We start from the raw sequence: 14,674 nt of genomic DNA on the forward strand, positions 1-14,674 counted from the left end.
GATCTAATGAGAAGACAATAAAGATTTATCAGTATTCTAAATTTGCCTCACTTTTAGTATGTATCAATTTTATGCTTATTTCAATTATATTTTGAATAAAAAACTTGAAATGCCTGTCATACTGTTACTTGAACTTTATGCTTGCTTTGTGAGACTTAACAGAAGATGAGCTTTAATACTGCTTTATTTGAAGGGCAAAGTACTTATTTATAGCTACTGTTCTTCACAGTGTTTCTAGGCTAGGGATTTACATTAATCTGTAATGCATGGATACCAACATGATTCTTGAAGTCTGTAAAAGTTCAAGATGCTGGGGTTTCTTTACATTGAGGGCTTATTTTTTTAAATCTAGTTTTTGAAACTCTTAACTCAAGATTCCTTTTGAAATTCCACAGAAGCTCAGAAATTAATATTCTTCTGAAGGTGATGAGACTCATTACATCGTCAGTTAGAAGTTAATAACAGTCATTAAGCAAAGAGCAAAAAATAAAAAAATATGTACAAATAAGATATGATAATGATAATTCTCTATAATTTGCCTCCTCTCTCAAGGTATAGGTTTTGAGAAACAAGGTAAGAGTTAAATTGATGACCAAGATGAATTGGGGAACTATTCTAGTCTTAGTATAGACTAACTCAGTGCTAATTTTTTCTACAAAAAATGAGTTTCTTCCATTAGCTGATCATACTATTTACATAGCTGTCATACATAAATACATATTTACACACCCACACTGTGTGAGAATAGCTGTTATATTTGAGGTGAAAGTCCTGATCTTCTTTACAGCACCTGGCCTAGAAAGACAGGCTAGTCAGAGTCTTCACTGCTAAAATAGGAGCTGTCACAGTATTCTGCAGTGTAGAGGAATTTGTGAATAGTTGGGTTCATCTTTGGTATCCAGTGTCTTGGTACTAGAAATGTTGAAAGATTGAACAAATCCACAAACACCTTGTATCTGTCACTGGAAAGGACAATGGGAACAATTAATATGGTGGTATCAGCATAGAAGGGCACAATTTCAAAATCCTCAGGAGTTGCTCCATGTCTCATTCATTTAATAAGGTTTACTGCATTAACTCTCTTCCTGAATATTCTGGAGTTAAAATCCAATCCTAACAGTTTCTAGAGCATAGAATTAGATAACAGATTAGACTCAAAAAGAAATATTGTTGCTCTAGTCACATTTTTCTCCTGAAAATGCGGATTATCTAGGCTGTGCTCACCAGACCTCCAGTACTGTGGTAGATGTGAAGCAGATTTTATCTAGGCTGAATGTTAACATGAAATTAAGGATGAGTGAGAAAGCTTGCTGAAAAAGACAGCAAACCTTTGATCTTCTAAGTCAGTCTGTCTGCTTTCTATTGCAATCTCTGTGATGATGGTTGTGATGGGGATTGTTGACAGCAGCCCTACAATGCAGTCATCAGCCACAGAGAGTTTCTCTTTGAAAGCAACCTCAAAGAAAGTCTTCTAAGATGTTTCAAACACCTATGTGCTTTTTGACATAAAGTTGTTTAGGATTGTCAGGACCCAGCTGCAGCTACAACACTTGAATTGTCTGACCAGCTGAAACCACTGGCTTTCAGTGAGCTGTCTGAAATCTGTCTCCTGGCATTAAAAGGATCTAAAAAGTGCATTATTGCAGGTAATGGGGGACAGAAATGTGTTCATCTTACCTCACTGTCGAGCGCAGGTACTGGTAGCCTGATGAGCCTCCAGTGCCAGCCTTGCTGCCAATCATCCTGTGCACCATGCAGACGTGGTTATCTAATGCCAAAGAGGAATATTGCATGTGTTCAGTATTAAGTTAAAACCAAAGGGTCATCCTGAGATGCATCACTGAAATACTAAAGATCACACAGAGGTCTTTTCAGAGACACAGAACTACTGGTTCTTCAGCAATGCAGGAGTTAATTATGCCACTCCAGTCAGCTAACAAAATCATTGTTAATACTGAATGAATACACTAATTATTATACATTATTATGCTCTGTTAATACAGAATTAATGTTTATTTAGGGAGGTCAAGATAGGGAAGGAGCAGAAGGACCTTTGGCATATCAAGAGCTGTCATGATAGCATTTTGGCAAACATTTAAAAATATATACCCGTCCCTTAAAAAATTGTTCACCTAACTTGAAGTTTTTCATAGAAGTGATAGCTATATCTATATATTTAAAGATTGAAGGAAAGATATTTTTTCTTTCAGGATGAGGTACTAAAAAAAAGAAAAGTAATTCCTAAAGGATGAATTCAGAAGGTCAGTTCTAAGGCACCAGGTATATCTTGTCTAAAAGAGGGTGAAATAGAACAGTTTACTTGTACTTTTAAAAGAGGGAGTGTCACAGTCAAAATTTGAAACTTACATCTCCATTTGGTCATGAGCACATCAATATCCATAAGGGAGGTGAGAAGCTGAAATGGAACCTGAAAACGAGGCTCCTCCCTTGGAGAAATGAAAGACAAAGTGAGACCTCTTAAGACATACTGTATTTTTCTAAGTATGGCTTCTCCAATGCCTAACACTGTCTGTATATTTTCCCTAAATAGCTATTGAAATGTCAGTAAATATTCTAACCTCCATCCTTGAAGGGGATGACCTCATCGCTCTCTACAACTCCCTGAAAGGAGGTTGTAGCCAGGTGGGGGATGGTCTCTTTTCCCAGGCAACTCTCAGCAAGACAAGAGGGCATGGTCTCAAGTTGTGCCAGGGGAGGTTTAGGTTGGAGATTAGAAAGAATTTCTTTACGGAGAGGGTGATCAGACATTGGAATGGGCTGCCCAGGGAAGTAGTGGATTCTCCATCCCTGGAGATATTTAAAAAGAGACTGGATGTGGCACTCACGGCCATAGTCTAGCAACCCCAACGGTGGTTCAAGGGTTGGACTCGATGATCTCTGAGGTCCCTTCCAACCCAGCCAGTTCTATGATTATATGATTCTATGAAGATACTCAAAACACAACAGGGTACAGCCATGAGCAGCCCAATTTAACCTTCAAGCTGCGTCTAACTAATTGAGGTTTTTGTGAAGAGCTGAACTTGATTACTTTCCAAGGCCTGTTTCAACCTAAATAAGCTTGTGCTGCTGTCCTAACCATCACTTTTCCTCCTGCCAGCGTAAAAAAGATAAATCTTTTTATGTTACCTGTAGAAGTAGATCATTAAGGCACCTTTCAGTGCTTTATAAGACAACCGTCTCTCTCCTGCAAAATACAAGGGTCTTCGGTTTGTTACTTATTCTCCTGCAATTTAATGCTTTTAGGTGAGTGTATATATCATGTACCAAAAATAGAAATGCAATGTACCTTTACTAAGCAGGTGTTCATGCCGTTTTTCATCAAATAATGAAAGTAATACATCTTTATGTTTTTGGAATTCAGATAATAGGTCATATTTTTCTTCCGATTCTGGTTTGCCCTTTGATATTTAAAACAAAAGCAGGTTTTAGAATTCAATAGGGAAAAACAAGTTCTTGAATTAATCATGATGTAACTTCTACGTTCAATATAAATACAAGTTTACATCTTAAATGCAAGAAATGACAAGTTCAAACAAGACAGACGAGTCACTGCATCACTATCAGTTAAAAAACACAGTCACCAAAAATGTACAGTTAAATAGCTTTCAACACAATTCAGATGAATCAATGTTCAAACAAACTGACAGCTTATAACTTTTCCTTAGGTCAAGGGGTCTTAAAACCACTTAATCTTCATTTGTTTGAAGTCTGATTATTTTACCATTTTTTTCAAGGCAAAAATATCACCTCCTTGAACAGATATTGGTAAGAAAATTGTAAATAAAATAAGTTTAGATAAGTTTGAAACTTGTAAACAGATATTCTATTGATTAATTCCTATGTTTTTTTTCTATTTAAAATATACTTAAAGCTAGAAGTCTTACAATATTCAGGGATTTTCTTGTACTTATTTGCCAATGTAATTGAAATTATCACATATGGGCAAATTGTCACATACTGTTAAACAGAAATGGGCTGTTTATAGCGATACTCTATACAGCTCATAGGCTCCACTTTTTAGAGTTTTACTTTAAACAACTACTAAACAACTACTCTAAGCAACTCTATACAACTACTTACTAAAATAAAGTTGCAGTTTCAGTTAAATCAATTTCAACCCTCACATTGATATTCTTTCTCTCTCCTTTTGCAATTAAAATCATTCATGTATCTATCCCACACTTTAAATCATCTTAAGTGTCAAATTACAAACTTATTCAGATTTCCTTGAAAAGTTTGCACATTTTTCTGCTTCTTGCAGGCAGAGGCTGCTGAAGATTAAGTGAGAATGAGAAACCACAGGTGAGCCAAAAGTCAAATTTATGTCAGGATGTCATTTTGCCATTTTGTCTTTGCTTATAGCTAGATCAAGAGTGCATTATATACCTGCAACAAGGCAAACTCCTCTTCTAGACCTTTTAAAACATTTACTTCAAATTGTCCCCAGAAATCAAATCCCTCTTCTTCGAGTCCTGGAGTTCTTTCCAGCCATGCCTTTAATAATAACAATAATAATTAATAATAATAATGTGTTCAAACATTAACAATGCCAGCCCTAATTATAAGCTATAGCAACATACATTATTCTGCAACCCTTGTTCTGGTTTAATAACCTGGAGAGCTGCTATTGCCAGGGTAAGGATATCCATGTAGATGATTTATACCTGCAGAATGGTGCTGTGCAAACAGACACACATTCCAGGTCAAATGATAAGTTCTGGAAGACAAAAGCTGGCTCATTCTAACAGTGTCTTTAAAAGCAACTCCCTTGTAGATAGAGGAAAACAATCTTCTTCCACATAAATGGGATAACTGCAAAGAGAAATCTCAGAAGGAGGATGCAAAAGCATCAATACAACCAGTTTTTATCATGTTAGGCTGACCACTAATCAAGCACTCTCATTAGTTTATACCATAATATGTGATGATATGAGGCTGCATCAGGAATTTGTTCTGTATGAGGGGTCCCTAGACAAATGGATAGGGTTGCTAAGAGCAGTTGCTCTTATTGAGGTGTTTTATTGCATTGTTGTTTAGAAAGTTAATTTTGTGAAAGAAAATTACAAGGGAGTTAGAGAAATTACTGTGACTAATTCATAATTTTGAGACAGTCATGAGATAAAGGTGAGTGATAATGAAACATTTGTTAAACATCCTTTTTCCTTTCCATTTTAACCTTTCTAGTACTCATCACTAACAGCAGAAATATTTTAAAAGTTTTTTTCTAATAACGGTTTAAGGTCTTAAAAATCAATTTGAATGAAACAGTACATTTATATTCCTAGCTCATACTTCCACAGTGGAATTTCCTAATTTAACAGTCAGAGTTTTCTGACAAAATCTTTTGGTTTACCGGTGACTAACTCTCTTTCAGACACATTTTGGTACGAGTCCAAAACACGATGCACTGGTAAATTGCCAAGATGCTTCTTCCCTCAGGGAAGCAGAATTATTACTGACACCAAGGAAGGGCATTGGTTGGGAGATAGGGGAACACAGAGCAAGGTCCAAGAGAGACATGTTACCTCCACAAGTTGCAGTAGTGTTGGTTCTTGCTCTGATTTAAGGAGTAGCTCATAATCCTGACCCTTGAAGTTGTCACGGTAATGCCTTCTGTTGTAGGGAACTCGGAGGCTTTGGTGAACACCAATTTTGTTCTCTAGCAAGCGAAACTGCAGGCTCTGAAAACCTGATGCTGGGCTTAGGTAGTATCTTTGGGAAAAGCAGAAATCATAAAAGTACCTGGGATGTTATTTTAGAATTATTTTTTATTTTTTGCTATTTTACAAAAGAATTAAAAATACATCTTTCACATTTTAAGAAGATCAAATAGGTATCTGAGCACTTTTTATGTAATTGCAATTAAGAAAAAAAAAAGCTGTTTTACTACAACTCCTGTGTGCATTACATATTCTAATTTTCTAGCTATATATGAGTGTTCATGCATAAATTCTCATGTTTTTCCTGTGTTTTAAAATAACAGCTTTGCCTGTGTTTTACAGGAGGAAATTATTGTTACTTCCTTTCCAGACAGAATAAGAAGCTTCACCTGTCCTATTTTTTCCTGGGATCGAGTTACTTTTCTCCTTAATAGTTAGAGTAGCACTGTGTTTTGGGTTTAGTGTGGGATTTGGTACAAGAAGAATGTCATATAGAATCATAGAATTGGCTGGGTTGGAAGGGACCTCAGAGATCATCAAGTCCAATCCTTGATCCACTACCGCTGCAGCTCCCAGCCCATGCCACTGAGTGCCACATCCAGTCTCTTTTTAAGTAACTCCAGGGATGGAGAATCCACTACTTCCCTGGGCAGCCCATTCCAATGTCTGATCACCCTCTCCGTAAAGAAATTCTTTCTAATCTCCAACCTAAACCTCCCCTGGCACAACTTGAGACCATGCCCTCTTGTCTTGCTGAGAGATGCCTGGGTAAAGAGACCAACCCCCCCCAGATACACCTTCCTTTCAGGGAGTTGTAGAGAGTGATGAGGTCTCCCCTGAGGCTCCTCTTCTCCAGGCTGAACACCCCCAGCTCCCTCAGCCTGTCCTCATAGGATCTGTGCTCGAGTCCCTTCACCAGCCTGGTTGCCCTCCTTTGGACCTGCTCCAGGACCTCAGTATCCTTCCTGAACTGAGGGGCCCAGAACTGCACACAGTACTCGAAGTTACTAGTTGTTGCTAATAAATCAAGGACTTTTGAACTTCTCTAGATTTGTCAGTGTGCAGGTTCTCAAGAAGGAGGGAGGAAGCATACCCTGAGCAGCAGATCCCAATTGTCCAATGGAACACTCCATATCTTACAGCATCATGGTCAGTGTATAGAGCAGAGTTGGCTGGGAAGCACACACTCTGTTCCAGCATTATGGTTTGGGGATTTCTCTCCTTGACGTTTGCTATCCAGCAACCAGCTGGATGTGAGTCAGCAGGTGATGAGGAATTGTGCTGTGCATCACTTAGAATCACAGAATCATAGAATTATTTTGGTGGGAAAAGCCTTCTAAGAAGTCCAATCATTATCTGGTTTTATCCTCTATTCTCCTTCCAGTCCCACCAGGGAGAAAGAAGTGAGGAAGTGGCTGTGTGGTACTCAGTTGCCAGCTGGGCTAAAACCATGACACCACCCTTTAGCAGCTGATACAAAAATTTCTACGCCCTTAAAGTTCAAATTACTGTATTCTAAATAGGCTAGTTTTGCAGAATCATTGGTATGTATACAATAGAATCATGTTCAGAAAAACATACAGGGCTTTTTTTGAGAGAGAGATTCCTTAATAGAATTATCTCAGAATTTAATTATGTGACCATGCTGAAAAAAATTATTAATAGAAGTAATGGGAAATACCACATTGTTATATAGCTGTAATGCACTTAGAATTGTGAATATAAGAATTTGCAGAAACAGGTCATCAATTTGGTCTTATATTTGCTTATAAAATTACAGTATATTGTTGAATAGCAGAAGCAAGAATGCATCTGTCCTGGTTTGGGCCAGGATAAAGGTGATTTTCTGTCTTGTACTTTTGTTTTTAGCTAAGTCTTCTGTAAGTAGCTGCACTTGCTGAAATTAACAGCAACTTTCTCAGACAGTGGTATGCAGAGCCAAGGACACTGCTCAGCTCTGAGGAAAACTTTTACCCTCCAGAAGGAAGAAAACAGGTCCCACCTGCAGCCCTCCTTTGGGGAGGAACGGACAAGATAGATGCCAGAATTGACCAAACAGAGTATTCCATCCCATATACATCATACTCAGTATAAATTTGAGGGATCACAAGGGCCAAGCCAGATTTCCTGCTTTCATCTTCCAGCTGCCTTCCCTTCCTGCTTTTCCTGCTTCCCTTCCTTCACCCAGCATCCTAGAAGGATTCTGTCCATTCATCTGCCTGTGGTCCTGATCCGTGCCAGCCTGAATCTGTGTGTTCCTGCCTCCAGCTACCTACTGCTGCTGACTCCAGGATTCCAGCGTGGACTTTCCCAGGGCTGCCCTGCAGCCTCGGTGGTGACGTGAGAGTTATTGGGGGAAGGGGTGAGGAATGTGGTATCAATTTTCCTGTATGTTTGTATATATTTAGTAATTTTTCCTTTTTATCATTCCTGTTTCATTAAAGTCGTGTAGTTTAGTTTCCAACCCATAAGTCTCTCTCCCTTATTCTCTCTCCTTTCTTTATCAGAGAGGAGAGGGGCATTAATAGAGAGCATCTGTCATTTGGTTTAATTGCCTGGCCAGCGTTAAATCAGGACAGACACAAACAGCAAGAACAGGAGGGAAGGTGGTGGAATAAGCTGTGTAGAGGAAGAGCCTGGCTGAAGTGAGGGAAGAGGTAGAAATCCCATGGGAAAGGTGAGGGAAGCCAAGGTATCACGAAGAAATCCTGGTCGGCAGTAGGCAGAAATGCTGCCAACCACCTGCCCAGAGATCCATTGGCAGCTGCTGGGGAGCAGAGGTGGCTGTGCAGGGAAGGACACAGCAATGCTGCCCTCTGACACCTGGAGCACTGCAGACCCACTGAGAACACGAAGCACGGAAACACTGCAAACCAAGACAGCTGAAATGCTGAGTTGGCAATCTATGGAAAGTGCATTTCTCTCCCCCACACACTTCTACCATTTGCCATAGTGCCTGGCTGCAGCTGCGCAGAGGTCAGTTTCAAGGAAAATGTTAATGGACCCCTAAACTACTTGCGCTGCTTTAACTTTTTTTGACTTATTTGACTCTGCAGTCAATAGCAGCACCACACAAATATCAGGTTCCCTTGTACTTCTTTGCAGAGCATGCTGGACTCGTACTCAAGCCCAACTCCTTATCTGACCCTTGCACTCTGATGTCCCTCATCACCTCTCAGGTATTCCCTCTCCCTGCTGAAGGGTGAATATGCTACAAGCTGCCAGGGAACTTCCAAAATTCACAACTGGTTCTGAGGACAGGAATCACCAGCTCGTGGATTACAGTGGAGGGATAGTAAGCATTTACCTGAATTCAAAGAAGTCCAGTGCAGTCATAGTTTCCAAAACTGAGAACTGTTCCACAAGTAATTTTAGAATCATTGAAATTCTGTTCATTCGAGTAATAACCTTCAACATGTTCCTCTCATCTCTTACCTGTAAAAAAAAAAATTAAGATCATAACCAAAGAGAATGTTCTCTTTATATCCTACCTATTTATTCTAGGGTTTTTTCACTGTTGTACATCACTCCAGTTCACAAATTCTTTCTTCATGAAGCCCATAGATGCTCATATCGAATAAAGAGATCTGTTTTTAACTGAAAATATAATTTTCAAAGATTGGAATAGCTTTTTCTCTGACTGATGCTAGATTGCAACTATGCTGAATACCTAAGATTTTTTTTCTTTCATACATTCTTGATTGAAATAGAAGTCACCACAAGAAATAAAGTTCTATACCGAATTAATTTATTTATACCACTATTATTTCTAGTGCTTGCAATACAATTTTAATGCTATATGATAAAATATGATAATTATAATTGTTTTCTATTATAATCACTTCTATAACAATTGCTATTATTGGGAAGGAACAAGTCAAACAAGTGTGGAAGCACTTAGATACTGAGAAGCAGAATAATCTGAGAGGGACATTGGGAACAGCACATCTAAAAAGATGTTCATCAGAGATGTGCCTTAGGAAGCAGTGGAAAACAGAGAAGACTGCATCTGGAAGGAAACAGAAAATGTTGTGGAAAACACAGAAGCTCTCTTAGCTCTCTGGCTGAGCTGAACTCTTTTAATGCAAAGAGTCTGCTAGAACTCCTGTTAGCTTCAGTGAGATGAATTTTCTCCCTGAGACCAGGACACTGAACCAGGAAATATCAAACTACGAAATGAAGGATGATGACAATTTCCTTAATCATCTTCCTGTCTACTTGACCTTAACATTGACATTTTAAAAATCTGTTTATAAGCAAATTTTCATTTATCAGAAAAATAAATAATAAAAAATTACCTAATAACTGATTTGGATCAGTTCTATTCTGATATAATGTTCAACTAAAAAGCCAACAAAATTACTTATGTGGAGGAAAACAACACTATTATTTGAAATGATAGAACAGTTGTTTCTTTATGGCTGGTGTAATTTCAAATGTTATTAGTGTATACATACATGTTATTCAAGGTATTTCTCAAATTACAAGCAGACAGATTTTTTTTTTTTCTGGGTGTAGTATCAGGTCAGGAGTTTTCCTTTGTAATCAATTGTTATGAGGTGTGTTTAACTTTGGACAGATATTTAGAGCTGTTCAAATATTGCTGTTATATTTGTAATTTTCAGAAACCCTTATAAACTTGTATGTTGTGATTTTGAATATTGTGTTTCTGTTGCATTTAATAATACACAACTACAGAAGGGACCTTTCCTTTCATATAATAGATAGTGGATGGAAGGATATAGTATGTAGACTTCAAAAAACTTAACAAAGGCAGAAGTTAAGTTTTTGCAGTTATCCAGTACTAGTAGGGAGTACGGGAGGAGTAGAGAAGAATTGGTCCTGGAGAGAGATCTACAAAAACAGGTTGCCCAGAGATGGGGTGGAAGCCCCATCCCTGGAAGTTTTAAGGCCAGGTTGGGCAGGGCTCTGAGCAACCTGATCCAGTGGGCGGTGTCCCTGTCCATGGCAGGGGGGTTGGAACTGGATGATCTTAAAGGTCCCTTCCAACCCTGAAAGTTCTGTGCAGATTGTAGGAGAAAATAAGATTTTGCAGATCAAATATCTGTACTGTCAGGGTGTAAGAACCACCCAGAGCATGTGTTGCTTTGGTAAACCCATATACATCAGGCAGGATGGCAGAGGGCAGGAGAAAGGGAGGTCTGGATTTTCCCCAAATTAGAATTTGCTCCTAACTTACGTGGCCATTTTGAAAGATCTCCCGCACAGAGTCCATTTCCCATAAAATCTGCTTAAACCAAAGTTCATAAACTACAACAAGAAAATCATTGTTAGCATTAGCTTCAACATTACTTAATTTTTAATTTATAGCATTGAAGAAGTGAAATTCTTATATTTTGATTCCAAATTAATAGCCTACATTTACACTGCTGGTGCAGATACACCAATGTACTAACTGTTGCAGCATGCTGTCCTTTACCTAAACTGCTAAATCAAATCATCAAGAATCAAGAATGTTAAAAAATTTTGAAAGCATGTTCTGCACATCAGGTATTTGATTTACAGAATGCTCATTACAAAAGTACAAAAGAGAAACTCTGTCTCTGATACCCCACTAAAAGCTAACTCCAGAGCTGCTTACAATCTTTATCTACAATCTTTATCATCTACATATTTCCCTTCAAGAACAGAAAAATATAACCAGGCCATGTGCCAGCAAAGCACATGGACATTATCAGCTGGGGAGCACCTAACCATATGCAGGCTCTGGATGGTTAACATTGGACTGAAGTTTCAGAGAAAGCACAAGAAAACACACAAAATTTGCCTACAATAATCAAAGGCTGTTATCAGATGGGGAATGATCTTCAACCCTTTAATTTCTCTAGAAACATAACTATCTAAATCTTAGTTTACCAAACCCAAAAGTTACACCTATGGTTTCTTGAGCACAGATGTGAATATAGCTTTCTAAATGACATAGGGATATATACAAATTTAAGTGCAGATAGAAGGGTAATTGTAGTGATTTTGTCTAAAATGAAAACAAATTGTATATTGCATGTTTCATCATTAAATAACTCCCTGTGGCAAAAATGCCAATCAGCCACCAGTGAACTCCTCCAAACCATTTACCTTGATGTGTCACAATGAAAAGATGCTCGTCATGGATTTTTTTTCCTTTTTTCTCACTCTGAAGTTCCTGAGCATTCAATATTTTGTTCAGCTGTAAATGAAAGACAAGACTATTCTGTAAAGCTGTCAATTCTGTTATTAGTAGTGGTAATCCTACTGTTTAGAGCTAACATTTTATGGTATATATATAGGACCCATATTCTAAGCTGTATGAAAAGTTAGATTAAGTGGCCTTGTGTCACTTCTATTTTATTTTTTTAAAAAGCTTACCTAAAAGGGAGTGTTTAAGTACCTCAACTAGTAAGGTTTGGAAAATAATTTAAAAACTGTTTTTAATTATTTTTTTTTTTAAAAAAGGAAACAAACGATCTGGTAGTTTTCCAGCTCTTAGTTCAATACTGTCACTGTTCAGTGAAAATGGAGATCCTACAGTAAAATTCGTTGTGGTCAGGCAATAACATATCTGGAAAAGAGCTCTGATTTGAAGTTGTATTGGTTATTTCAGTTTTGGCATTACTAACTTTTTAATGACACACATACACAATTTCCCCATAGTTGCTTTAAAAAAAAATCTTTGCTAGACTCTATATAATGTGTCACAAGTTCAGAGCAATTCTGTTCACAAGTACAGAGCAATTCCACTCATGTCAGCTCCTGCTGTCACAAAAAAACCCAAACCAAACAAAAAAAATGGCTGTATGCTTTTATTAGTTATGGCATATTATTTCTTATTTGTTTCTTAGCTACTCCTACTAGTTGTTACAGCTCTTTGGTTTGGTTTTTTTGTGCCTCTGAATTTCTGCAACATGTTTTTCCAGACAAATATTCTGGGAGTTCATGCAATAATTTGGGGAAGTTGCACACAGCCACTGACATAGACAAATTGCCAAGTGGTGACTGTCAGACCAAAAAAAAAAACAAAAAACAAAAAAAACCAAAAAAACCCCAATTTTGTGGTGCACCACTTCAGAGTTTAGGTTTATCAATAGAAATAATTTCCTTCCAAAACCTCTGAAATATCCAGCTCCCAAGAGTGTGAAAAGCCATCCAGCATTCCACCTGTACCATCCCAGCTGAGACCAGCACCTGAGCCCATGGGTACAGCACAGGGGCACTGAGAAAGCTCCCTCACTGCCGTCAGGGCTGGATGGGGAGAAGCAACAATTGCAGGTCCTGCCTCTAGTACTGCCAGTGAAAATCAAATCCTTAAACTTACTTGTAGGTAGTCTCCATAGACAAGTCCACCTTTGCTGGCTTTGTTTATCCCTTCTTGAGATCTGTCATCTTTTTCATCTTCCAAAGATAAGTTGTTCAAATTAAATCTGAGAAGAGAATTAAGCACATTTATAAACTATTTAATTGAAGAACTATGAAAATATCTGCCTTTTTACTAACAGATGCATCTACAATTAAGAAAATGAGCCACTAAATCAGGCTTGTGAGAAAAGCTACTCCTGAAACACCCTGTCACAGTAACAGTAGCATCACATCAGCAAATACTGAGTGCTCAGCCAAGTCCTGGTACAATCTTTGCTCCTTTTAGTGATAGCTGCAGCTTCCTATCTGTTGATAATCACTGAATTTTCTCTGAACTGCTATACTTCACATTAACTTTATATCTTTTGAACTGATGTTATGAAGCAAAACAGAGGGATGAGGGACTCACAGATAGTTGTTCCTCGCAAAGGGGCACCCGCTCATTATTCCAGGATCCAAACTCGCTGAGCTGCACACCAGGGAATATATTCTGTCAGTGCTCCCAGATATGCTGCAGCTGCCTTATATGTAACCTTATCTCACTGCCTAGGCCAGCCCCCAAATTCTCCTCCTTCGCCCTCAGCCCACCCCCACTATTCAGTTATTACAGAATCTATCACAGCACAAAGGTCAATAAGTTCACGTGTTGTTGGCTCTCTGGGTCATTGGTGGGGTTTTTTTGTTTGGTTTTTTGTATTTTTTTTTAATTAGTCAAAATAGGAATGGCTGGCATGCTTGGTTGGTCCTGGGGCAGACACTTTTTGTGCTTTGTACTGCAAGGTTTCCACCAGTTGCTTCTAGGGGGATCAAGCCTGGTGTAAGGGGTAAGTAAAAAAGAGGTCTGTGTGTGAGAAAAATAATATAATAAATTCAGGAATTGTTAAAGTAGGTTTGTAATATACAGCCTCTTGCATCGAAATATCAAGATACTTTTAAATTTAAAAAGTGAAACATAGAGAAGAGGGAAGGGGAAGGGAAGGAAAATGTTTCTATTGCAGACTGAGCAATGCTTTTAGGAGATCTTAAGTAATACGCTTTCAAAAAAATGCACACAGATTAGAGTAAAAAACCTAAAATAATCCTGCACATCTTATGCTATTTTTCCATAGGTTTAATACATGACAATTTCTTAATTTTACTTCCTCATGCAAAAGCTTCTGTCTCATTTGTTGACAAATGTTACCCAATTCTGTTTAATCATCAGCTTAACACACAATGAAGTAACATGTAACCAGTGAGCACTTCTTTACAGCCTGCCAACCCTTTCTGAAAAAAAGTTAATGCTCAGTTTTACTGCAAACAAAGCTACAGGGCCCCTGTGACCCCAGACCATTTGCTCTCTGAAAGACTTCTTGGTGTCTGTGTGATGGTTTCAGCTGTTCTACTCAAGAGTAACTGGATCATAAAAAAAAGGTCATACCCAGTACATGGGTGATGGGACATATTGTATGTCAGGCTATACAAATATCAGCTTAAAACTAATCTGAACCACTAGAAAAAGCAAGAGTCCACTGTAGCAACCCATCAGAAAGGTCAAGGTGTCCATCCTTCATGATGTAAAACCTGACTGAGTAAAATAATCCTCTCACCACACACATTTATACAGCTGCCTGGGATGCAGGTAGGTAGAAATGAAGGTG

At 38.2% G+C, this 14,674-nt stretch overlaps 1 protein-coding gene across 1 annotated transcript; it reads right to left on the reverse strand.

The window, feature by feature from the left end:
- Window positions 1-732: 732 nt before the first annotated feature.
- TDO2 (tryptophan 2,3-dioxygenase) lies at window positions 733-13,532 on the reverse strand. The gene is made up of 12 exons (XM_008493805.2): window positions 13,444-13,532; window positions 12,994-13,099; window positions 11,778-11,868; window positions 10,882-10,952; window positions 8,989-9,116; window positions 5,547-5,733; window positions 4,408-4,515; window positions 3,308-3,419; window positions 3,148-3,205; window positions 2,368-2,447; window positions 1,678-1,768; window positions 733-962 (listed from the first exon to the last, which is right to left on the reverse strand). Exons 1-12 carry the CDS (start codon window positions 13,476-13,478, stop codon window positions 809-811), a joined length of 1,221 nt encoding a protein of 406 aa, XP_008492027.1. The 5' UTR covers window positions 13,479-13,532; the 3' UTR covers window positions 733-808.
- Window positions 13,533-14,674: the final 1,142 nt, after the last annotated feature.

The sequence above is a fragment of the Calypte anna genome, chromosome 4A, assembly GCF_003957555.1.
Source record: "Calypte anna isolate BGI_N300 chromosome 4A, bCalAnn1_v1.p, whole genome shotgun sequence".
Classification (NCBI taxonomy): Eukaryota; Metazoa; Chordata; class Aves; order Apodiformes; family Trochilidae; genus Calypte; species Calypte anna.

Coding starts and splice junctions, on each gene's coding strand:
- TDO2 (XM_008493805.2), bottom strand. CDS start 13,478: ATGAGCGGGTGCCCCTTTGCGAGGAACAACTATCT. Junction 11,869..12,993: donor TCTATGGAGACTACCTACAA/GTAAGTTTAAGG, acceptor TTTCATTTACAG/CTGAACAAAATATTGAATGC. Junction 1,769..2,367: donor GCTCATGACCAAATGGAGAT/GTAAGTTTCAAA, acceptor CTTTGGCATTAG/ATAACCACGTCTGCATGGTG.